The 24401-nt window shown below is 38.4% G+C and overlaps 1 protein-coding gene across 1 annotated transcript in view; it reads left to right on the top strand.

The window, feature by feature from the left end:
* The first annotated feature begins 507 nt into the window (after window positions 1–507).
* Window positions 508–24401, top strand: part of STK32A (serine/threonine kinase 32A) — a 96955-nt gene continuing 73061 nt past the window's right edge. The window contains exons 1-2 of the mRNA XM_044661801.1: window positions 508–641; window positions 22249–22422. Coding sequence (XP_044517736.1) covers window positions 523–641; window positions 22249–22422 — 293 coding nt within the window. The 5' untranslated portion in view covers window positions 508–522. The remainder of the gene's footprint in view (window positions 642–22248; window positions 22423–24401) is intronic.

Below are 24401 nucleotides of genomic sequence, written 5' to 3'. Positions count from 1 at the left end.
TTAAAAATCATTAAAATGTCTGATTAAATAAATGGGAAGCAGTTTGAGAAGATATGAATGCCGAATTAACACTACCAACAATTTTTATTTCAGATCTGATTGGAAGTCTTAAAAATATATAACTTTTCAGAGCCCTAAGCTGGGCAAGGAAACCATGTTAGCACTACTAAGGATGAAGTTATCTTTCTTGTGTTTTTGTTTTTGTTTTTTTAACTCTTACCTTCTATCTTAGAATCAATACTGTGTATTGGTTACAAGACAAAAGAGCAGAATGGGTTGACAATAGGGGTTAAGTGACTTGCTCAGGGTCACACAGCTAGGAAGTGTGTAAGGCCAGATTTGAAGCCAGAATCTCCCCTCTCCCGGTCTGGCTCTCTATCTATTAAATCACCTATCTGTCCCTAAGGATGAGTTTTATATTTCTCTTCTGTCCCTCCAATGTGATAGTGTTTCTCTTAATCGTTTCCTCACTTGGATTTGCGCTGCCAGGTGTGCATCGTACAGAAGAATGATACCAAGAAGATGTATGCCATGAAGTACATGAACAAACAGAAATGTGTTGAGCGCAACGAAGTAAGAAATGTCTTCAAGGAGCTTCAGATCATGCAATGCCTGGAACATCCCTTCCTGGTTAATTTATGGTGAGCAGTTTTCTCTTGAGTTTTTGGAGCCTGAGTTTTCAGGAATCCATTTCCTCCACCACTACCACCACCCCACCACCTGCGCGCACACACACACACACACACACACACACACACACACACAGCTTTGTCGAATGTAAGGTCCTTGAGGGAAAAGGCTATTTCTTTTTTTTTTTTTTTTTTTTTTTGTCTTTTCATCCCCAGTACCTTGTCCTTTTATTTTTGTCTAATCCTGTGATTTCATTGATGGAGATGAGGGCTTCTCATTAAACTCTTTTTACTAATGTAAATTGACAACTGTTCTGCAGCCTGTAGTTTTAGCCCAGGCTTCCCCTTTTTTGTGTCTGGTCCCCACAGGCAGTCTGATGAAGCTTAGAGACTCATCAAAATAATGTTTTTAAATGCATAAAATAAAATATGTGGGACTACAAAGGAAACTAATTTCAATGAAATATAGTTATTCAAAAATATTTCAAGTTCATAGAACTTTTTGCTCATCTGTGTTGGAAGATATACTTAGTATCAATTTTAAGACAAGGTAAGGGTTATACTAATAATAAAAAACATATGGTTCATAGACTCCAACTAAAGAAGCATGATCTTGGGGGCAGATAGTGGATAGAGTGTCAGGCCTGGAGTGGGAGAACCCATGTTCAAATCTGGCCTCAGACACTTTCTAGCTATGTGACCAGGGGCAAGTCACTTAACCCCACTTTACCTAGTCCTTGTCCTTCTGTTTTAAGATTGTTACTGGGGCAGAAGATAAGGATTTTTAAAAGGAAGGAGGAGGAGGAGAATTAGCATTATCTTAGTTACTTATGGTACTATAGGATTTGTACTCAGTTAATCTTGGCTCTGAGGTTAGCTTTCTTGCCTCTGTGACTTGATGTACCCGGCACTTGGAATGTGTTGAATTGTCATCAGAATTTTTAATTTTAGATCTAAATTAAATTTTTTTAATTTACTTGGAAACCTGTTCCATAGCATCTTCTCAACCATTTCTTTTTTTATTTTTAAAACCCTTACCTTCCACCTTTGAATTGATACTATGTATTGGTTCCAAGGCAGAATGCCTTGCTAGGTAATCAGGGTTAAGTGACTTGCCCAGGGTCACACAGCTGGGAAGTGTCTGAGGCCAGATTTGAAGCTAGGACTTCTCATCTCTAGGCCTGGCTCTCAATCCACTGAGCTATGCAGCTGCCCCCTCTCACCTATTTCTCTTTGGCACTATTCAGTCATTTGGTCAGCTAGCATTTATTAAGTAAGCTATCTGACCAATGTGGTACTTAGTGCAGGGAGTACAAATGCAAGTAGAAAGAAAGACAGCCCCTGCCTTTTTTTTCAGTGTACATTCTAATGGGAGAAAACAATGCACAAAGGAAGCCGAGGAAGAAATAAAGGTACCTGGTATGGGAGCATAGTAGAAGTTATCCTGAGTGCATCCCGGAGAGGAATGAGACACAGCTGGCCTAGGCTTCCCCTTCTTAAGTGGAAGTTCTGGAAGGAAACAGCCTATCCGAGGGAGAGGCAGCAGGGGCAGGAGGGTAATTTCATTGAGTAAATTCCAGGTCAGGAATAAGACTCCAGAAGGAAGAGCTGGGGCATGCATGCCAGAGGAAGATTTAGTTTAAAAAAAAGGTTGGAGGTATTAAGTTGTCAACTACAAAAAGGAGTTAATTCTGTGAAGAGGTTTTCCTTGACCTTGATTCCTTATCTTTTGGTCACATTTTAACTGGATGAATGCCTGCTGTGATGATTCAATCCAGGTTGTGCCTTTCAAGACAATTGCCTATAAGTAGAGACAAGTACAAATGTGCCACCACTTTTGGTATTGACAACACAATCTTTTCTGCTTTCGACTTTGCACAGATGACCTAAACAATCACTGACTTCCCTCCAGCTTATAAGAAGCCGAAGTTGGTCTTTAAAAAATTCTTACAATGGTTTTTCTCCTTGGCATCTTGGCAGTTAAATTAGCTAGTCTACAAGACTTGGTGTCAAGAGTTTTAAGCAGTCCTATGGGATGCTTATGGGCACCCTTAAGTTGTTTATGGGTTACCTATGGGTGCCTATTAGGAGGAAAAAGTCGGGTATTACTTTTCTTACATGAGGCCTTTAAAAAATTAATTGACATTTCAAATGAGAATTATATTACTTTGACCAGAGGTCAGTGTGAGACTTAAAGGAGTGATTGCGATGTGATGCATAAAATGTCATAACGATCAAGAGAGAAAAACAGATGAATTAGAAAAGGTACTATTTTTTTAATGACTTCATAAATGGAATAGAGAAGCATTTCCCAAATTAATTTAGCCATAGAAAATTTAGGAGTTTGAAATATACTGAACAAATCCATACTGACTCGTTTGAGAGTTCCAGGGTTATAGAATACTTTCTGCAAAAAGGGAAGATGGGAGCAAATGCAAGAAATTAAGCCCATTTTCATAGAATAAAACTGGTTCACAATAAATAAACTAGAGTACATCAGTGGATCCATGATTTCATGAGGGAGTAGGAGGCACAATGCTCCTCTCACTGGTAGAACTCATCCACCTTCATTGCCTTCCCAACCTCCCAGGGCTTCAGTTTTCTCAGCTGTAAAATGAGAGAATTGGACTAGAACAATTGAATTCCCTTCTTCTTCCAATGTCTTTTTGTCCTCTTCTTGATGTCCTTTGACACTGATTGCATCATGATATTACTCAAGGAAGTACATGAATGTGAATCGAGCAAGTTTTGTTCTGAGATACATTAAAGTTTAGTGTAGAGAATGGAGATATATAAAGTATTTCCAGCCACTAGAAGGATACCTGCTTATATGTGTATATTTATTTTTATTTGGGGGAGGGGGCAGATCAAACCACTGATATCATTAGTGTTGTGAACTTCCTGTGCGCAAACTCCCTCCATTAATGCAAATGAGCAGCTCATCTCTAACATAATTTTATAGATTTGCCCACTATTGGGGGGGGGGCGCGCTAGTTTACATCAGGAGGCAGAATTGAAAACCAGCTCTTTTTGACTCCAAGGCCAAGTCTCTGATCTTTCCACCACATTTCCTCTTTTCTTTATAGAAATTATATGTATTTATTATGCAAACTATTTAGTCCCTAAAACAAATTTAATGTGACTTAAGTTTAAATATGTAGTAACATTCAGTTTTTGTATCCAAGCAAAGGTAAAAACGCCTTTATTCAGCAGATAATCATGGAAACATAATTAAGATTGTATTTTATGCTGAGGGATCAATCTCTGGAGAATTAGTATGTAAAAGAGTTCATTTGTCTTTTAAAAGTACAGTGTAACTACTGTACAGTGAAATCTGTTTATTTAGTCAACTCCCAAAGGAGAAAAGAAGAGATAAGAGGGAATGGGAGGGAGGTAGGAAGAGAAGAGGGGAGAGGGGAGAGGGGAGAGAGGAGAGGGATGAGTCTGTTTAATTTTCCATCTCCTATAGTTGTTTTTTTTTCCTATTTTCTTTTCTGAGTGTGAATTGTCTAACAACTTACCTCTACAGGCACTACAGTGATTTTACTCTGACCCTTTATTATCAAAAAGCCAGCAGAATTTATTCCTATACAGCATTTAACAAGATCTTGTCACTACAAGAAACTTTAAGCCAAGCATTCTTATCTGGGCCCACAACCCCTCACTCTTTTTCACTGGACCAGAGGTTCCTAACAAGGACTTTGGACTCCCAAGGGGTATACATGGCTAGATTGCAGGTAAATTTTTATTATTAGAATAAAATTAGATAGGGAAAAATTACACCTTTATTCTTACTGTCCACCAGAAATTTAACATTTCTTTCCAACATTTATTTATTTGTTTGTTTTAAACCCTTAACTTCTGTTTTTGGCTCCTAGGTGAAAGAGTGGTAAGGGTGGGCAATGGGGGTCAAGTGACTTGCCCAGAGTCACACAGCTGGGAAGTGTCTGAGGCCGGATTTGAACCTAGGACCTCCCGTCTCTAAGTCTGACTCTCAATCCACTGAGCTACCCAGCTGCCCCTTCTTTCCAATATTTAAAAAAAATTTTTTTTATTCTGAAAAGGGCCCATAGAGTTCGCCAGACTGTCAACAGGGCCAGGACATCAAAAAAAGTTAAGAACCCCTTTTATAAGACCTCACATTCCTTAAAGTTAAGAATTCTTTAAAAATTCAGCCAATTCTTGCTTCTGTTTAGCACAATAGAAAAACTTCTCCTTTAAGCCCTAGAGGCTACTTCTCCTTTAGTTATAGAATCCTACTTAGAGCTAGTTTAGAAGGGTCCTTGGAAGCCATCCAGTCCAAACTCCCATATTGTACAGATAAGGAAACTGAGTCCAGAGAGTTGAAGTGACTAATAAAGTAAGATTTAATCCCAGTACCTACAACTTCACATTTAGGGCTCTTTTTTCTATACTATATTTTTCCATCTACTTCCTTCCCATTTTGTAGAGCTTGCCTTAAATTTTAAATTGATTTCACCTTGTTTAATTTACATTTTTTTTTTTTTTTGCTAACTTGCTTTTCTGGTAGACATTCTAGGGAGGGGTCTCATAATGATGTTTTCTATTTCTCTTCTGTGATATTCCAGGCTGTGTGAACATGCCTGACAGATGGACAAGGGAAAAATCTCTTCTGTGGTTCTAGTGAAATCTCAATCAACCAGAAATTAGAGGATAAGAAGGAAGCCTTACTAATTTAAGTTTGATTATCTGGGATTTAAGCAGGAAACTTTTGTTGCAGCACAAGGAGAAAATAGTTCTAAACCATGCTCATTCATTTTCCTGCCTAAAAAGTATAACTGGAGGGCAAAGGGGAGGTAGAGAGTGTTGCATAACAGAAACTTTCTGCCCTGATTAAGGATCTTGTGGGCTTCAAATTTATCATTCTGATCATAATTATTATATAAGATTGTGGGTATAGAAAGTGCAGACAATTGAGTTTAAATTAATCTTCAGGGCATCCTGTATAAAGTGATTTTTTTTAAATTCAAGTTTATATTTAATCAGATCTTTCCCAGAAACTTAAAAGCTATGCTTTGAAAGTTTGTTTTTGCAATGCAGTTGATGTGTAGCCCCGACTTCAGTCATGAGAATTGGTGAGTCTCATGAAATATTTGAGTTACAAAGAAATCTCCCCCCAAAGTTTTTTTTTTAAAGAAATTTAGCTTTGCAAGACTTTTTCCTTAAGTGAACCATTGTCCTGAGCAAATGTTTAATCTTGTCCAGAAGCTTTCTAAGCTTTCAAACCTTGTATTATTAGATTAAACTCGTGTTATGAGTGTTAGGACTCCATCAATGATAGTTTTAGAATTTTTTAAAAACCACAGAAAGGTTTCAAAAATTATCTGCCCAAGAATAAGAGATCCCTCTTCCTCCATCTCCCACATCCACATCATTGACTAGACAAGCTGAAGTTTAAAACAAGTGTTTGAAAGGATGGAAAGTCATAGGATTCTTTCTTCAATGTTAAGAATTAGCACCTTTGGATCTCACTGGTGACTGCTGTGGTTGACCGCTGCTAAAGAGGTAGCACTAGAAGCCTGACAGGCTAGGAGAACTGACAGGGAGTGCGCCCTTTCTGATTAATTAAATGTCAACTGTTCTGGTGATCTACTTCCTTCAAACCCAAGCCCCTCTTGTGCTGCCTTCCCTCACAAAACTCACCCAGAGGATCAGGGAGGAGGAATGGGTTGAGGCGAATGACTGGAACTGCAGCTTCCCCCAGGAGTCCTCTTGCCTGGAAATCAGCACCAATGCTGAGGCCTTCAATAACCCCCAACTCTGTTCTTTTGTCTATGTCTCCAACTGGGAGCTAATAATACTTCCAGCTGTATCCAAGGGAAGGCCATCATTGCCTTGTAGCTAAAAACCTACTCCCTGGTCTCTTGGGCTATGGGGTACACTTTGGCTCTCTTTTACTTTAGGCTGGGTGACTGGCCACCTGCAGAACTATTGTCAGAAATTGGCTAATTACTGCCCAAACCTCCAGTTTCAACATTGCTTTCCCCAGGGCAGGGACTGAGGTTTGCATCTTCTCCTGCAGCCTAGCTCTGATAACTCCCCAAAGTCTATCATTCCTATCCCTTTTGCCCAGTTCTGTAATGCCATCATCCAGGTATTAGAGGAAGCAGGTGCAGGGGTGAGGGAGCGGTACAGATAGAGCAAAGTAGCAAGAGACAGAGGCCAAAAGGAGGTGGAGATGGGGAGGAATCTCCTTAGGGAGGACTAAGTAAGAAGCTATGATTAGAAAGAGAGGAAAGACAGAAGGGATCCCCATAGAATGAGGAGCAACAGACATCTATCTGAGAAGTAGCAAGGAGAAGATGGGAGTGGATGAGGAGGAGGGCTAACCATTGGCCACGGGCTGTGTGGCAGTCAGGGGAATGACCACTGAGGCTCAGGCAACATTTGTTTGAAAGGAAAGGAAAGCATCTAGAAAGCCCAGGCACTTGAAAAGGTGGAAACAGCCTGGGGGAGAAAGGCCAGGGATGGCATAGACTTGGTCCTGTGTCTTCTGGTAGTAGGCATTGATTGGACAGTGGAGAAGGGTCCGGAGATAGTAGCAGCAGCAAGACAAAGGGGAAATGATCTGGCTTCAGACAGAAGCTCAGGTGGCCCAGGAGCTACGAGCAGGAAAGTAGGAAGCCGAGACCAGAGTCAAAGCCACTGTAACCCCTTATCACCTCCCTGCTTCTGCTAGCCCCACTGGCCCATTCCTTGCTCTCATCCAGCTCTGGGATCCTCAGGGTCTGCTCCCTAACCTCCATCATTTCTTATTTGGTATTCTATCTCAACTCTTTGGGACATCCTAGGGTATGAGAAAGGTGACTGAAGAGAGAAGGAGGCAAAAAAAGTGCTTTTATACAAGAAAAAGAAATTAGCGCCTTGAACTAAAAAAAAAAAAAAAAAAAAAAAAAAAAAAAAGACTGGCCTATCTGTGCTTCTCTCTCCTACCCAAATGTCTCAAGCTAAAATAATTCTCTCTCCATAAACCTGAAAGTAATTCTTTTAGGACAAATGCACCATGTTCGAGCACAGCAGTCTTTTGCTGGGGCAGCTAGATGGTGCAGTGGATAGATTGCTGAGTCTGAAGTCAAGAAGACTGTCTGGTAGTGTTTGGCCTCAGACACTAACTATGTGATAATGAGCAAGTCACTTGACCCTATTGGTCTCAGTCTTCTCATCTGTAAAATGAGCAAGAAAATGGCAAATCACTTTGCCAAGAAAACACCAATTGGGGTTGTGAACTACTCAAAAAAACAACAACAATATTTTGCAGTGCTCATTTATGTTGTCAGTGATATAGAAATATATATATGTATATATATATATGCATATGTATATTGTTAAGCTTCTGGACTTGGAACTGAATTCTTATCTTCTTCCTTCCCCCCATTCCCATTTAAACAACAATGAAAATAATCCAAAGCCACTTTTCCCTTTTCCAAACCTCTCTAAATGATATAATAACAAGAGCCCCAAATGACACAATGCTGTGGGATAAAGAATTAAAACTATCTAGAAGATCTTGGAGATAGTCTTCGATGAGCTCTAGTTTCTTTTTGGTCTCCCACACACCTAACTCTACAAGTTTTGCCCTCCACAGAAGATTCTTTGACTCTGTGTTTGGCAAAGTACAAAAAACTCTGTGTGAATCACTTTCCCCCTCCCTTGGGATGCGGCTGACATACTTATCCAGCCTGGATACCCAGGATGCCACAGGCCACAAGCAAGGCTCCAGAATCCTTTGTCTAAAGGACATCTCCTCAAGCTATCTCTGTGGCCTCAGGACAAACACTTCTTCTCCCCCTTACCCATTTTGAATCCATTGACCTAGCAACTTAGAGGCCAGCTGAAGACAGAAATCAGTTTTTGACACCATTCTCATCAGCCGACTCTTTCCACAACAGCCTCTTCTCATAGAAGCTAATGACTGGCTGGGGCCACTTGATATTGGCCTCCTTGGCAGGAACCAAGGCAGTTTTATCATTATTTTTCCATTTCACCAGGAACATCAGCTCCCCATTGTGTTTTTGAGCATCTGTAATCTCTGGTTCCAAATCTTGGAACTTCTCTTGCTTGCTTTTTGATTTGCTCTCCTCTCTCTTGCCTCTGTGCCTTAAGCCAGCTCTGCCTCTATCCTTCTTGGGTTCTTCCTTCTCACTGTCTTTTTCCTGTGATTTTATGTACTCCTCAATGAGGTCGGGGCAGTCTATGTTTTGCCCTGGTTCCCAAGAGCTCTTCTGTTCCAAGTCATCTTTCCACTCTATAAGGTATTGCACTTGTCCCCTTAACACTCGCCTGGCAAGGATTTTGTCTATCACACATGCTTTCTTTTCTGGCAATTCCTTTACTTTCTTCCTAGTTTTCTTTTCTGCCATCATCCCCAAGAGGTTTCTGATATGAAAGCCGATGCTCCTCAGTCGTACCAACATGCATTTATGAAGCCCCTATCATATTCAGCTGCCTCCACATGTAGAGCCAGATTATACCACCATGTATTTCTTCCTCTGTCTTTTAATTGATGATTTGACTCATTGGCCTGTAAGTTAAATGCAAGAAAGAAAAAAAAGACAACTGAAGATACTGGTCATTTAGGTTGGAGTCAATTAAAGTTTTGATGAATCTACTTCAAAGTCAACCTTAAGCCAGAAGATTCAGACTCTAGTCCCAGCTCTGATATTTTCCAATCTTGTTATCTTGGTCAAGATAATTAGCTTTTTTGAACCTTAGTCTCCTCATCTGTACAATGGAGATAGCCCGTTTCCTACCTATGTATCACAAGGTGGCCGATGGATCATAGGTTTAAAGCTAGAAGTGACCTCATCTAGTATAATCTCCTCATTTTACAGTTGAGGAACAGAGACCCAGGGGGACTACCTAACTTGTCCAGAATGAGATAGTTGGTAAGCTTTAGAGGTGGGAATTTGAACCCAGGACCTCCAACTTTCAAGCTTCTCGGACATGTTGCTTCTCAAATAATTGCAAATGGCCAAACACTGTACAAATATTATGATGATGATCAATAAGTCCTTTACCATCAGTAAACATAATAATGCATTTTTAACTACTTTCCCCTCCTGAAGTTAATTTCATCACCTTAATGTACTTTCCAGAGTTACCTGAAACAGATGGGCTCATCACACAGGTTCAAAATGTATATCTCCCCAGGGAAATGAAATTGCTCTTTATAAAATTCAGACAATTAGATGCCGGTCCCTGAACACCAGTGCCCTCTTAAGTAGGTGTTATTGTAAGTGAGGGAGTTGATTAAAGGGAAAAATAACTTTTATACTTAGCCACCTATCAAACATTAGGGTTTTTTACCTTATCCAGCAGGCAGCCAGAGTTCTGAGTGGGATGTTCTCTATAAACACAGATCAAGGATTGAAAACAGTCAGGGCTGGCTAATGCCTTGGATTCTAGTCTAAATAAAAGCCCCACCTCCTTGTACAGCAGTCATGAACTGCTAAATCAACCTGAGCAGGCAGCTTATATACTTGGGGAGTGGCTGCTTCTTCTCAAACCTGTATCCTATTTGGCTTTCTCTAATGATGATCAAGCTTGCAGCTGCAGTAACCATCTCTGGGCATTCTCCACATCAGCTGTCTCCATCAATATCAAGGATCCACCTAGGCTTTTGGCAACTGAAGGAACAAGCAACCTTGAGTGGGAAGGGAAATATGTACTAATGGAACGAACATGAACTGTGGTCATAGCCACTATTACATTGCAGGCCACTAGTCCAGGAAAGGAAGAGCCAGGCAGAATACGTATTTAGCAGAAGCAAGCTCTAGGATGTAAGAATTCAGTTCAGAAAAACAACAACATTTATTAATCCCTTTCTGTGTATTTGGCTCTCTGCTTGGCACTGAGGATCCAAAGACAGGCATGACACAGGACCTGCTCCTAAGGAGCTTTTAGTCTAATGAGTGGGAAAGGAAGAAGTATATAAATGTAAAAGAGAAATCTGGGTAAAGTGTAGTAGGAAACATTTAAAGAGGGAGAGGTCGTTTTCACCTGGGGAATTAGGAAGGGCTTCACAGAGGAGATAATAAATTGAGAAATAAGAGATTCTTAGGTTAAGAAGGGACCTAGAGGTAGCTCGATGGCTCAGTGGATTGAGAGCCAGGCCTAGAGACAGGAGGTCCTGGGTTCAATCTGGCCTCAGACACTTCCCAGCTGTGTGACTCTAGGCAACTCACTTAATCCCGATTGCCTAGCCCTTACCATTCTTCTGCCTTAGAACCAATATGGAAGATAAAGGTTTTTTTTAAAAAAAGAAGGGACCTACAGCATTATCTAGTGAGTCTTCCTTCCTTATAAAACAATCCTCTTCATGGCCTCCCTAACAAATAGATTATCTTGGGATAACAGATTTAGAGCTAGAAGGGACCCTAGAGATCAGCGAGTCCTCCCTAATTTAGCAGATGAGGAAACTGAGAGAAGTCACACAACTAAGTGTCAGAGACAGGATTAGAACCCAGATTTTACCTAACTGCAAGATCAGTGCTCTTTATACTAAATGATTCTGTTTCTTATATTGTAAAGATAAATTATATATTTTAAAATCACAAATCATTTCATGTTCCTCTGACCCAAATTTTAGACATTTTAGAACCAGCTAATAAAGAAATAGAGCTACCAGAATGTCTATGAAACAGTAGCCCATTAATACTCTGGTGGTATATGTATATATATATATATATACACACATATACACAGACATAGACACAGACACACAGACACACACACACAGGGACCCATTGGGTTCCATCTCAGTCTCTTACATGGAGATCCCTTAATTCTTAACTTGGGGGCAACCTGTGATGTTGTGACATCTTCCTTATCCCTTGAGGATGTCCTGTTTCTCTATTCTGTTCTCAGAATTTATAATTTATTCCCTATTCCCTTTCTATCCCCATCCTCCTCAGTGTAGGGAACCTCTGATGGATGGCTGGGCAGCAAGGCAGCCCCCATCACCATTGCCTTCAATAAGCCAAGTCAAATGAAATAAAAACATGTAGTTAACAGGTTACAGGTGTGGGGGGCAGTGGGAGTTTCTATACTCTAATCATCAACAAGACTTCTACCTGTGTCTCTAGGTATTGCTTTGGGGAGACAGGGACCAGATAGGGCTTGCCAGAGATCATGAATCCTTGCTTACTGAAGCCAGTGCTGGGAACTTGGAGTGAAGTTTATTTCTGTCCTGGAACTCTGAGGCCAGAGATCAGAGAAAACAAATTACCTTTCTACCACAGAGTGCAGAAGGGGCAGAAAGCCAGTTGGATTTTCTGCCTTTCCATGTCTCGCTTTCTAGAGAAAGAGCCAGTTTGTGTGTAATTTACTCAGCCTGATCAAGGCCTGACTCATATCTTATCTTGGCAAGACCTACTCTTCTCCCTCTGAATCATAAGTGGCTGTTTCCAATCTCTGGAGAGACCCAGACCGATCCTGCTTACAGTGTATGTCAGAAACAGGTTGATGTGGTCCAGGGCCCATTTGTGAACAAATCATATAAATCCTGTATTTATTTATATCGGGTGCTACTTAAGACAGTCTTTGGATAGGAGTCCCTTTTACCATCAAAGTACATGCCTTGGGAAAAAAATTATTTTGTAATGTTTGTGACAATATGTTATTATCCCCTATTCCCTGTTTACTGGCTATAGCATTCCCAGAGGTAGCTGCCTCCTGAGACGTGCACAAAATAATAATGGCCAGATTTTCCCTAGAGAGACCTCAGAGAAACTGCTCTACTGTTGATACATTGCTGGCAATGAATAGAATAATGCTCCGCACTGCCCACTGCAACCCAAAGGCCAGAAGAAATGCAAATGTAGAGAAGGAAACTGTAGGGGGGAAAATCTGTCATCTCTGAGACCAAGCAAGATTTTTTAGATTTATGTTATCAAAATTTATGTTATCAAAAGCACTTCTGCTGCCTGATTTGTATAGGTAGTCAATTTTTTAAAAATATCCCCGATCTGAAGTCCAAATAATATCGACAGAGAAAGGAAGGATGAATTTGGAGGGAGTTCACCTTATCATTATGAACCTGCTGATGGACAGTATGTCTGTGCCAGGACAGGAATTAGTTATTCACCAAATAACAGAGTAGTTCAGCATCTCTGTGCCTAAAACCTGCAAAAATCTAAAAGCATGCAGAGCAGGTACTGATCTGTATCAGTAGAGAGAATGCTCATTGGGGGGGGGTGTAGAGTCATAGATATGGTCTCAAAGAAATGATTATTCTAAGAGATAGCCTGAAAAACCTGGTTCAAGTTCTCCCTCTGACCTATGCTTGCCAAATAGTTATAAACAGGCAAGACAGGCTTCTAAACCTTACGAGATTTCTTAAGGGCCTAGAAAAGTATAAATCGCATTGGTAGAGGGATTCTGGAATTCCCTCACTCAAATAAAATCCTCTCTCTCTCTCTCCCTCTCTCTCTCTCTCTCTCTCTCTCTGTCTGTGTCTGTCTGTCTATCTGTCTGTCTGTGTCTGTCTGTCTCTGTCTCTTTCTTCCTGTCTCTTTGTGTGTGTCTCTCTGTCTGTCTCTGTCTCTCTCTTTCCTTCTCCCTTTCTCTGCCATTTCGCTCTTTCCTTCTCCTTCCCTTAGATATACCTGAACTGAACAGTAATCTACATACTTTTTACAATATTATTTTCACAATCTGCCATCTATATTTCATACAGATAAATTGTACAAGTATGTGAAAAATATAATGAACTTTCTCATAACAATTGGGTAGTATTTACATGTCATTAAAGGGTATATGATTTTGTTAGTGTGAGTACTCTTTCTACCATATAAGCCAGAAACCTTATACAGCTTAGTGGATGATGTAAAGGAGTTACTGTGACTAAAAAATGCATCATCCCCCTGTGACCCACCTGGTGAGGAACATCTCCAGATCTGGCTAGGCTGCACCCTGTTGTGGCACAGACATACTGTCCATTACCAGGTTCCTAATTATAAGGTATACTTCCTCCAAATTCATCCTTCCTTTCTCTGTCAAAGAGAATTCTCTGGACTTCAGATTGGAGATATCTATCCTTTTGAGCCACATGGATTTTTTTAAACATTTGGCTACCTATACAAATCAGGCAGCAAAAGTGCTTTTGATGATGTAAAGGTAAATGGCATGGGAAAAGAAATGATACTTCTCATAAGGAATGGAAGACATCTTAGTTATCCAAATCTTAATTAGAGATTCTGGTGCTGGACAAATTCATTTGAAATAGAGTGGGGCATGAGGTAGCTTGAGGGCTCAGTGGTCAGAGAACCAGGCCTGGAGATGGGAGGTCCTGGGTTCAAGTCTGGTCTCAGATACTTCTAACTGTGTGGCCCTGGGCAAATCACTTAACTCCCATTGCCTAGCCATTACTGCTATTCTGCCTTGGAACCAATATCAATTCTGAGACAGAAGGTAAGGATTTTTTTTTTAAAGAAAGAAATAGTGGAGGAGTCTGTAGGTAGGGTTCAATCATGCCCATCAAGCTCTGGGTAGACACAAGGCAGGATGACTGGAGGTTGTAGATTAGGAAGATAACAGTGAAATGGGAGAAGACAGAATTCCTTGAGGCAGAAGCCTGGCCCTAGGAAAGAGAAAGAAACCTTGTGGTGTCTCTTGGTTCAGGGTTGGTGAGCTGGAGGCCCAAACAAGGGAAGAGATTCTGAGGTTTTGACTTTGGTTGACTGGGAGAACGATGGTGCTTCCAACACAAACAGGAAAGTTGGGTAAAAGATAGATTTAGTAGGGAGATTAGAAGGTCAAAACTGAACAAGCTGAGTTGGAGTTGCCAGTGGGGCATCTAGGTAGAGATGTATATTTTGACTTCAACAAAGACACAGAATCTATGTAGCTTATTCAGTTGCAAGATGGGATCTACTGAGTAATAATTGAGATATCTCTAAGCCCAGCTATGATATAGAAAAACAAAAGGGCTCAATTTTCATCACCCTATGTTCTATCCATACCATGAGTCAGTCCTTCCACAATGCCAATTGTCATGAATGGCCTTGGCCAGGGTGCCAAGCAGTTGGAACATTACAGAGAAAAGAAATAGAGAAGTCATGAATGCTTTCCCTTCTGAGTGCTTTTTCCAGATTTCATTGTTTTAAAAAAAATTTTTTACATATGGTCAGCAGGTATCATACATTGTTCTTCAATGTCACTTTATATATATCCTTCATATTCATTATTTCTTATTAGTAAATTATATTCCACTATATTCTTAAACCCCAATTTATTAAGTCATTTCTTGATTTTTGGACACAAAGGATATTTCCAAGATTTTTGCTATTATGACTAAAATTTTCCAAGAATATTTTTATACAGATAACATTTTTATCCCTGTCAAAGTCATTCTTAGAATATAGCCCTAGTAGTGGGATCATGAGACCAAAAGGAAAGAGTAGCTTTGTAGATCTTTTACTGAATATTCCCAAATTGTTTTGTGAAAAGATTGCACCAATTCACAGCCCTACCAGCAGTAGAATAGGCTGCTCATTTCCCTACAAACCTGTCAGCATGAGGTTTTATTCTTCTACCTTTTCCTAGTTAATGGTATTCCAAAGTTGTATTACTATTTACTTTGATCGTTATAGAAATTAAACAATTTTCAGGTGTGTGAATATTTTCTTTTTTCAAGAGTTATAAGATCATATCCACTTTTCTCTTGAAAAATGAATATTATTGTCCTATAAATTTGTGAAAATACCTCATAGGTTCTGGATGTCACTTTTATCTGAAATATTTGTGGCAAAGATTCTTTCCCCACCCTGCTTTTGTCCCCATGTTTATTCCAGATGTCTAATTGCTCATCACTAGACACAGACTCTATTTTCATATAATCAAATGCAACTATTTTCTCATATATTTCCTTTAATTTGTTGCATAGATTTGTTGCATTCTTCCCTAGACCATAATTGTGATGGGTTCTATTTTTCTTAAATTTTATTGCATTTCTTATATTTAGACCATTAATCCACTTTAAAATTATTAGAATATGTGATCAAATCATAGTTCTTATACTATATGATTTGAGATATCTATATGTAGATATGAATGTAGATATATAGATATGCAATCCTATAAAACTGCTGTACAATTTTCTAAACTATTTTTAACTAATGAATGGCTCCTTTTCTCAGTATTTTATGATCCTGGAGTATTAAATAATAACTTATTATATACCTTTGGTTTTCCTGGATTAATGGCATCAGTTAGAAACAGAGCTACTCAACCAATCCATAAGGATCCTTGTGGAGCATATTGACATAGAAAACCACATATTAACATTATCTATATTCTAGTATATTTTATTTATTTTGTTAAATATTTCTCAACTCCATTTTAAACTGGCTCAGACCGTATCTGGGAGTGTTGTTGTTCTGCAGTCAGTTTGATACCTTTCTTTAATACCTCACTGGTCTAATTTCCTTTATTTATCTAAGATCAACTTATTGTTCTCTTTAAATTTGTTCCATATATACTTACATTCAAATATATGCTTCTTGTGAGAAGGGGTTGCTTCATTCTTTGTAATTTTATCTACACACCTAAAATAATACCAGGCACAAAATAGGCACTATTGTGATTTGAGACCTACAAGTAATATTCCCCCTGCCTTAAAAATTTTTTTTTAAACTAATTCCACTTGATTTTATTAGTATGCATACTTTTCAAAAATGGTTTTCTATGATTGACTATGATGGACATCCCATCAAATCTACAAATTAATTTAAGTATCATTATAATCTTTATGTTGACCTAACCTAACTATCCATATGTGGGAAGCCAATAAGAGAATAGATAAAAATTTGAGACTCCTCTTTTGACCTCTTTTGTGATCCTTGTGATTTCTTGTTGAAAAGTATTGTGGCCTTATTGAAAAGCTTTAAGTTCCTAGCAAACCTGAATTTAAAGGGTTAACACTGTTCCCCTTTGACCAGGAATGCAGCTGCCTGATATAGCCAAGGCCAAAACCTTAGTGGGGGCAATTCGACCCTGGGAGGAATACTCCCCAACTTGGCTTTCTGATAAGAACCCAGTCAAAATTCAGCCTTGGCCTTGGTCTGTTCTGGAGCCGATGAGACTTTTTGTGTTTTGATACAACATAATTTGTAACTTCTGCGCATCTGCAAAGTTTCGGGGCGGGGAGGGTTTCTTTTGTGTAAAATGAGTCTTTAAACATATATAAAAAACTTCATGCTCCTGGAGACAGAGCTGGAAGCATGAGGTAAAAGACAACGCCTGTGTCCCGTCCTTATTTCCTTATCAACTAAACTGTCCTTATCAGATTATCAGAGATTATAAAGAGATCTTGACATGCATATACATTATATATTGCTCAAATTATTTTTTTGAAATTAAGTGATTTATTCAAAGTGACAGAAAGTAGTGTCCTAGGTAGGATTTTAACCCAGTACTTTACCATACCATTACGCTATCTTTTATGCATTTTAATTAATTAATTCCACAATTATTTTTTAAGTACCCACCACTCTGTCAAATGCATTGTATAAGGTTGTAGAAATTGCATAATAGTTCACATTAATTTGGTATTCTCTTGTTTGCTAAGCATTTTCTGTGCTATCTGCTTCCCCAAGTGCCAGTTAGACTTGGGCAAAACAATTATTTTTAAGAATTTTATATTTCTTTTTCCAACAGTTTCTTCTGGGTTTTCTTTTAGAGAGTGATATAGATAGAAATGTAGATGATTTTTATGGGCTTCACAGAATCATAGAATTTGAAAGTTGGAAGGGACCTCAGAAGCTAGTTAATCCAACCCACACACAAAAGGAGTCCCCATCATGACATACCTTATGAATGATTGTCTAGTCTCTGCTTAAAGACTTACAGATAAAATCAGTTGCTTCTGTCAAAGAAGCAGTATGACAAGCATGATTAGGAACATGGAAATATGGGTATCATATTTTACTAAGGCCATTTTCTGTATCTATTGACACAATCACATCATTTTAATGTTGTTTTTAAAAATTAATGATTATGTACTAATTCTTTAGGGTTGAACCCTATAGAGTTCAGATTAACTGTGATAAAATGGGGAATCATCTCTGAAAACAACCAAGCTCTACCATCCTAGTTTCTTTGAAATTTTGAAATCCTCTAAATAGAGTTCATCTTGGAAAATTCATTTAGTAACATGAGTTGAGATTCACCTCTGTTGTGATGAAAATTTCTAAATTCAGCTTCTTCACTTAAATGGAGATACAGTGCATTTAAACATCCTTTTGCTGGTTCTCTTGGGACCTCTTAGCACAAGAACTGACTTTTCCTTCATGGCATCTGAGAACGTGCTATGAACACTCCTAGTGCATATTCCAAGAAATCTTGATTTCTCTTCCCAACATTTTAGCACATAGAATTACTTTTGTCTATTATACTCCTCCACAAATCCCACTGAAACCCACTGGCCAAGATCAAAAATAGCCTCATATAAAGCAACCATCAGAAAACATACAGTGGGTGAAAGTAGACTCATAAGGATAGAGACAATATTATTTATATTATCCTTCCCTATCTACTGTTGATTAGGACTAAATTTAAATGATCCAATTTCTAATATGTCTAGAATCATTTTTTTTATCATGTAAACTATACTGATCATTTAATTATTGTAATTATCTTCAGAAGGATTAAGGTATTACAAAATAGCAGTGCTTTCTTACAGGTAAGCTGATCTATTCAAATAATATAGGTGTTGGGCATTCATACTCCCCTTTTGGGAAATAACATCACCATGTATATTATTACCCTTTTCCCTCATGTCAAGCATCTTTAAACTACAATTATTTTCCAGCGAAATGTAGCCTTTCCATTGTCAGAATTAATTAACAGTGGAGTGGTAGACAGCCAGGTGATCATTGATAATATACTACGACATACTTACACCCTCTAGAAATCTTAAAGCAATATACCTATCTTGAATTTCCTCTATTCTTCATCTTATAACACCCCAAGGCACAATACACTGTAGCCAGAATCCATGCTGTTGGAAACTCCATCAAGAAATAAATAAAGCTAAGTTCTTTAACTTACATAGTGATAGAAATGGGCAGATCAGCAGGTCTACAAAAAATGGTTAAACAAAGAGATTTCCCTTTTTAGTTACTAAGGGGGCACAGTGGATAAAGAATATGAGCCTGGGAAATAAGCATAGAGATTTTAATCAGCATCATGCATTATGCCCTAATGTTTGGCTGGGAATTTTCTTAATATATTCAAACTCCACTCTCCCTTTATCCTTGCCTTCTTCTAAGGGGTTTAGAATAGGGAAGCAGTGGTTTCAGTCCTGATATATGCGGGCACTTCAGAAGAACAGAAATGACATTAACTGGATTCATGAATAAGTAAATATATGCTTAAAGCATGCACTAGAAGTCCATTCCTTCTTACTTGGGTTTTACCCTCTTGGTCATCTATGTCAGCAATGCACAAAGGGTAGTCTACTGACCCCTGAGGGTAATACCTAAGACTCTTTAAGAGGATCTACAAAGTCAAAATTATCTCCACAATAATACTAAGTCTATTTATTACTTAAATGTTACAAATACTACTTATATGTTATTTATATGGTCCTCATGAAGAAGTTTCACAGTATTTTTAAGAGTATTAAGGAATCCTGACACCAAAAAGTTTGAGAACCACCAACCTACACAATCATCTTCTGTAAGCCTACCTGCTTCATAAGAGAAATTTTATCAGCTTATTTTCCAGTCTAGGGGACAGTGGATAGAACTCTGGGCTTCGAAGCAGAAAGACTCATTTTCATGAGTTCAAATCCAGCTTGAGATACTTACTAGCTATGTGACCTTAGGGAAGTCACAACCCTCTTGGCCTCAGCTTCTTGTCTGCAAAATGAGCTGGAAAAGGAAATGGCAAACCACTCCCTTATCCTTGCCAAGAAAACCCCAAATGGGGTCACAAAGAGTAGGTCATGACTGAACAACAATTTTCCAGTCTAGATAAAAGTACCTCAGCCTGACTTCATCTTCTCCCTACATTCTCCTCCTGATATCTCATTTTTCATTGTAGGGAATTCTTGTCTTATATTTAAAGATTTTTTCTTCCTAGATCTAAGAGGAACAATAAGAGAAGAAAACACTGAGTAGAGACTAACCAATTCTTGCCTGACCTTTGCCCCTGCTGATACTTGCCATAGTTTCAACTGAGCCAAAATGGAGATGGAAGGAGTGGAATGCCCAACCCTGGTCAAGACACAATTTTCAGGCACCTGGCTAAACCTGTTTCTAATAATGATGATAATAATGATTCTATACCCCTTTGCAGATTTCCTGGCATTTTATATGCACAATCTCATTTGATCCTCATAATAACCTTGTGAGATAGGCAATACAAACACTATTATCCTCATTCTAATGATTGATTTGTCCCAAGTCTTATGAATTTCTGCAACAACAAGGTAAGGCAGTGGAAGCCCAAGACAAAATTGGCAAGGAGCTTTGATATCTTTTTGTACCTCCCTTTATTGTTTCTCTGTCTTTGCCAAGGCATAAAACCCCTTCTCCTTTAAGTAAGGTTAGATCTGATGATAGCTTTTAGAACTGGAAGAGACCTTTCAGATTCAACACCATCATTTTGTAGTTTAAAAACTGAGAAGTAAGGAGGAAAGGAGCCTTGCTAAAGGTCTTATGGAGTATTTAGTGACTGACATGGAACCTAAGAACCATTATACCTAGACTAGACCTCTGTCTACTATCATTATTATTCATTATCTCTAATTCAGAGATTCTTAAGCATTTTTTTTGGATCTCTTCAGCTATAAAAAATTTATGTATTTATTTTAAGAAAATAACCATGCCATGAGGATTCCATTCAATATTCTAATGCAGTGATTCCCAAAGTGGGCACTACCGCCCCCTGGTGGGTGCTGTAGTGATCCAAGGGGGCAGTGATGGCCACAGGTGCATTTATCTTTCCTATTAATTGCTATCAAAATTTAAAAAAATTAATTTCCAGGGGGCTAAGTAATATTTTTTCTGGAAAGGGGACAGTAGGCCAAAAAAATTTGGGAACCACTGCTCTAATGCATGAATGTTACAGACTCAGTTCTATGAGTCAAAATAAATAAAATATCTAATACGAATCAGTCTTTATTGTGTCAACCAGAAGCATCAAAAATGCAGCAAGTGGCCTTGGGGCTGAACCAGATTAAAATTGAGGAATATTTGACAAAAATAAATGAAACTACAATAGAACATAAATAACATTACTATATCATTTTCTGAGTTAAGTTGTGGCCAGCAGGGTAAGGAAGGCTTAATAGCTCTTATTTCTTTTTGAGTTTGATACTGCTGATCTAGACATATTCATTAGTCAATATATGAATTATTTTTTTTCTGGTGAAATAAAAATGATTATAGAGTGGGACTTATTCATAAATATGGTACAATACATTGGATGTGTATTTGGAATAAAAAAATCCAAGTTTCAAATTCCATCTCTTGCTCACTACCTGATTTGCCCAGGGAACTCACTCAATCACTCACCTTTCAGTGGCCTCATCTCCAAAATGAAGGGTTTAGAATAGCTTCTAAGCTCCCTTCCACTCCTAAACCCATCTCTTGTGTGAGCCAGGCCAGGCTTTTGGAAGCAAACATTACTTTGTACCATAGTCTGAGTTTAAAGGATACAGTTTCCAACAAACTAGCTTTTGCTCCCAAGCAATTAATTGTGCATTAAAATTTGGGGAGGGAGGAATTTGGGAGAAGGGATCATGTGCTATACCAAAAGAAAAAATGATTTAATAAATTAATATTTAAAAAAACTAAAACATTATATATTGGGAAAGTAGAATAGACAGCCTAGTAAATAGTGCTACATTCTCATTGTTTAATTCCTTACATTTATATAACATTTTATGATGTTTTTACAATCATTGTCAGAAGGCAGTTGTGTCTTTATGAAATGGGCACTGGATTGGATTAGGAATCTTAGGATCGCAGTATTATAGATTTAGAGTTGCAAAGACCTTCAAGGTTATCTGGCCCCCATTTTGCAGTTGAGGAAACGGAAAGAAGCTAGGTGACTTACCCAAGGTCAAACAGAATCTTTGAGGGTTTTAGTTTCTTCATCCCTAAAATTAAGAGATTAGACTAGATGACCTTTGAGTTCTAAATAGAGAGATGATGCTATAAACTCCAAAATGGGAAAATTGCATTAGATGATCTTTAAAGTTTCTCCCTGCTCTAAATTACTTTTTCTCACATGTATCTTACTATTAACCTTGTGATATGGCTAATATGACTGTCCCTATTTTACAGGGGAGGAAACTCATGCCCAGAGAAATTTAAGTAACTTACAGTCACATAGCTGGTGACAGAGCCAGGAATGGAAATCGGTCTCCATTCCTAGCATCATCAGAAAAGGCAGTCCCTAACAGAATGAAATGCTTAAGATGTTACTTAGTCTGGGATGGAAACTTTCAGTCCCAACTGTTCTAGTCCTTCTAGGGTATCCATAGAATGGCATTAATAATGATCTAGGTGGTCTCTTCCATCAAACAACATCTAAGTTGGTGATTTGTGAAGGCACTTGACTGACATCCCTGCGGTATGCACTATTCCAGGTACTCTTTCCAAGATGAGGAGGACATGTTTATGGTGGTAGATCTCCTTCTGGGTGGTGATCTGCGTTATCACCTGCAGCAGAATGTCCGCTTCCAAGAAGACACGGTGAAACTCTTCATCTGTGAGCTCTCCATGGCACTGGAGTACCTCCAAGGTCAACGCATCATACACAGGTCAGTTGTGGGCATTGGTTCTGGACTTAATTCAGAAGCTGACATTCAAGATTACAAGGATCAGAGCATGGAGTCTGAACATTTACTGAAGGGCCACAGAGAGGATGGCTAGATGTCTCAGTTGGTAGAGCTCCAGGCCTAAAGACAGGAGGTCCTGGGTTAAAATATGGCCTTAGGCACTTCCTAGCTATGTGACCTGGACCAAATCTTTTAACCCCAATTGCCCATTGCCCTTACTGCTCTTCTGCTTTGGAACCAATATTTAGTATTGATTCTTAAACAGAAGGTAAGGGTTTAAAAAAAAAGCCACAGGGTACCTGATCTTGGAAAGATACTACACAGAGCTCAGTAACCCTATCACTTTAGCTGGTTTTCTACTGGGCATTAACAATGTTAGTGGATGACAGTGTCAGGCCTAAGGACCAGAGAGAGAGAGGAACTAATGAAAGGGAAGAGAGAGCATTCTTTAAAATGAAAAGAACACCAATAGTAAATCACTCTAAAATTATAGTCAGAATTTAATTTTTATTTGTTTATTTTTGTTACATTTTAAGTTTTGAGCTGTCTTCTTTCCTCCCTCCCCAATCCTGTCCTAGCAAAGGCACCATTTGACCAAAAAAAATTTATGTATATGTGAAACCATATCATATTTCCTTCTATTTATCAATTCTTTTTCTGGAGGAAGATACTCTATTATTTTTCAAACAATATTACAGTTGCTGCATACAATGTTTCTCTTGGTTCTGTTCATTTCCTCTTCATAATTTCATGTAGGACTTTCCATGGTTTTTGTTTTGTAAATTAATGTGCTCATCATTTTTTACCAAGCACAATATTCTATCACAATCATAAGCCACAATTTGTTTAGCCATTCCTCAATTGATAGGCATCCCCTCCATTTCCAGTTCCTTGCCACCACAAGGAGAGCTGCTATAAATATTTTAGAATATATAGGTTCTTTTCCTTTTTCCCTGATCACCTTGGGAAACAGACCTGATAGTGGTATTGCTGGGTCCAAGGGCATACACAGTTCTATAACCCTTTGGGCATAATTCCAGATTGTTCTTTAAATCAGTTCACAGTTCCAAGAGTGTGTTGGTGTCTCCATTTTTCCATGTAATCTCTAGTATTTCATTTTCATAAAAGAGATAGAGACAAAGAAAGGGAGAGGGAAGAGGAGAGAGAGAAAGAGAAAGGGAGAGAGGGAGGACTTTTTAAAAATCTTACAAAATACATTTGCAAGTTTTTGGAAAACAGTTTGATCTGTATTTCATTTTGATAAAGATAAAAGAATAGAAGAAGGGGACAAAGGAATAGAAAAGAATAATTTAAGTTTTAGAAATACATTAATGAGATATTCTAAAACCAAAGAGTTTAATCTGTTATTGATAGAGGGAAAAGGGAAAGAAGGAGAGAGGAGATAAAAGGAAAGTGGTTTGTATTTCCAGAAGAGGAAGGATGCTCTCAATGCTTTGAAGTGGCTACTATTCCTTAAGTTAACCATTAGTGTTTTATACTGTGTAATAAGCGCAGGAGAAACAAATTATATACTCTTACCTCAAAGAAGATTACCAATCAGTTTAAGAAGAGGTAGACTAGTTAGCACAATTAGCCAAAAATCTAATAATATTAATTAGCCACTTTTCTAGTGCTTTTTTACATTATCTCAATGGATCATTGCAACGAGTTTATGGGGCAGGAAGTACAATTATTATTATCTTCCTTTTACAAATGACAAAACAGGGGACTTGAGAGACTGAGAATTTACCACAATTGTCTCACAATTATTAATTGGCTAAGGCAGGATTTCAACTTAGTTCTCAGTCTGACTACAGGTCCAGTGTTGCTTCTCTTAAAAAGTCCTGAAATGAGCACATCATGAAAAGCATTACTAGCTACATCGGTAAGAAAGGGAAGCCTGCAAATGCAATGCTTTCACTTTGAACACCTAATACTTGGTTGAAGAACATTTCTTTGTC

Source organism: Gracilinanus agilis, chromosome 2, assembly GCF_016433145.1.
Source record: "Gracilinanus agilis isolate LMUSP501 chromosome 2, AgileGrace, whole genome shotgun sequence".
In the NCBI taxonomy this organism is placed as follows: domain Eukaryota; kingdom Metazoa; phylum Chordata; class Mammalia; order Didelphimorphia; family Didelphidae; genus Gracilinanus; species Gracilinanus agilis.
Note: the sequence above shows the minus strand (reverse complement) of the source record. Positions and strands in the feature narration are given on the sequence as shown.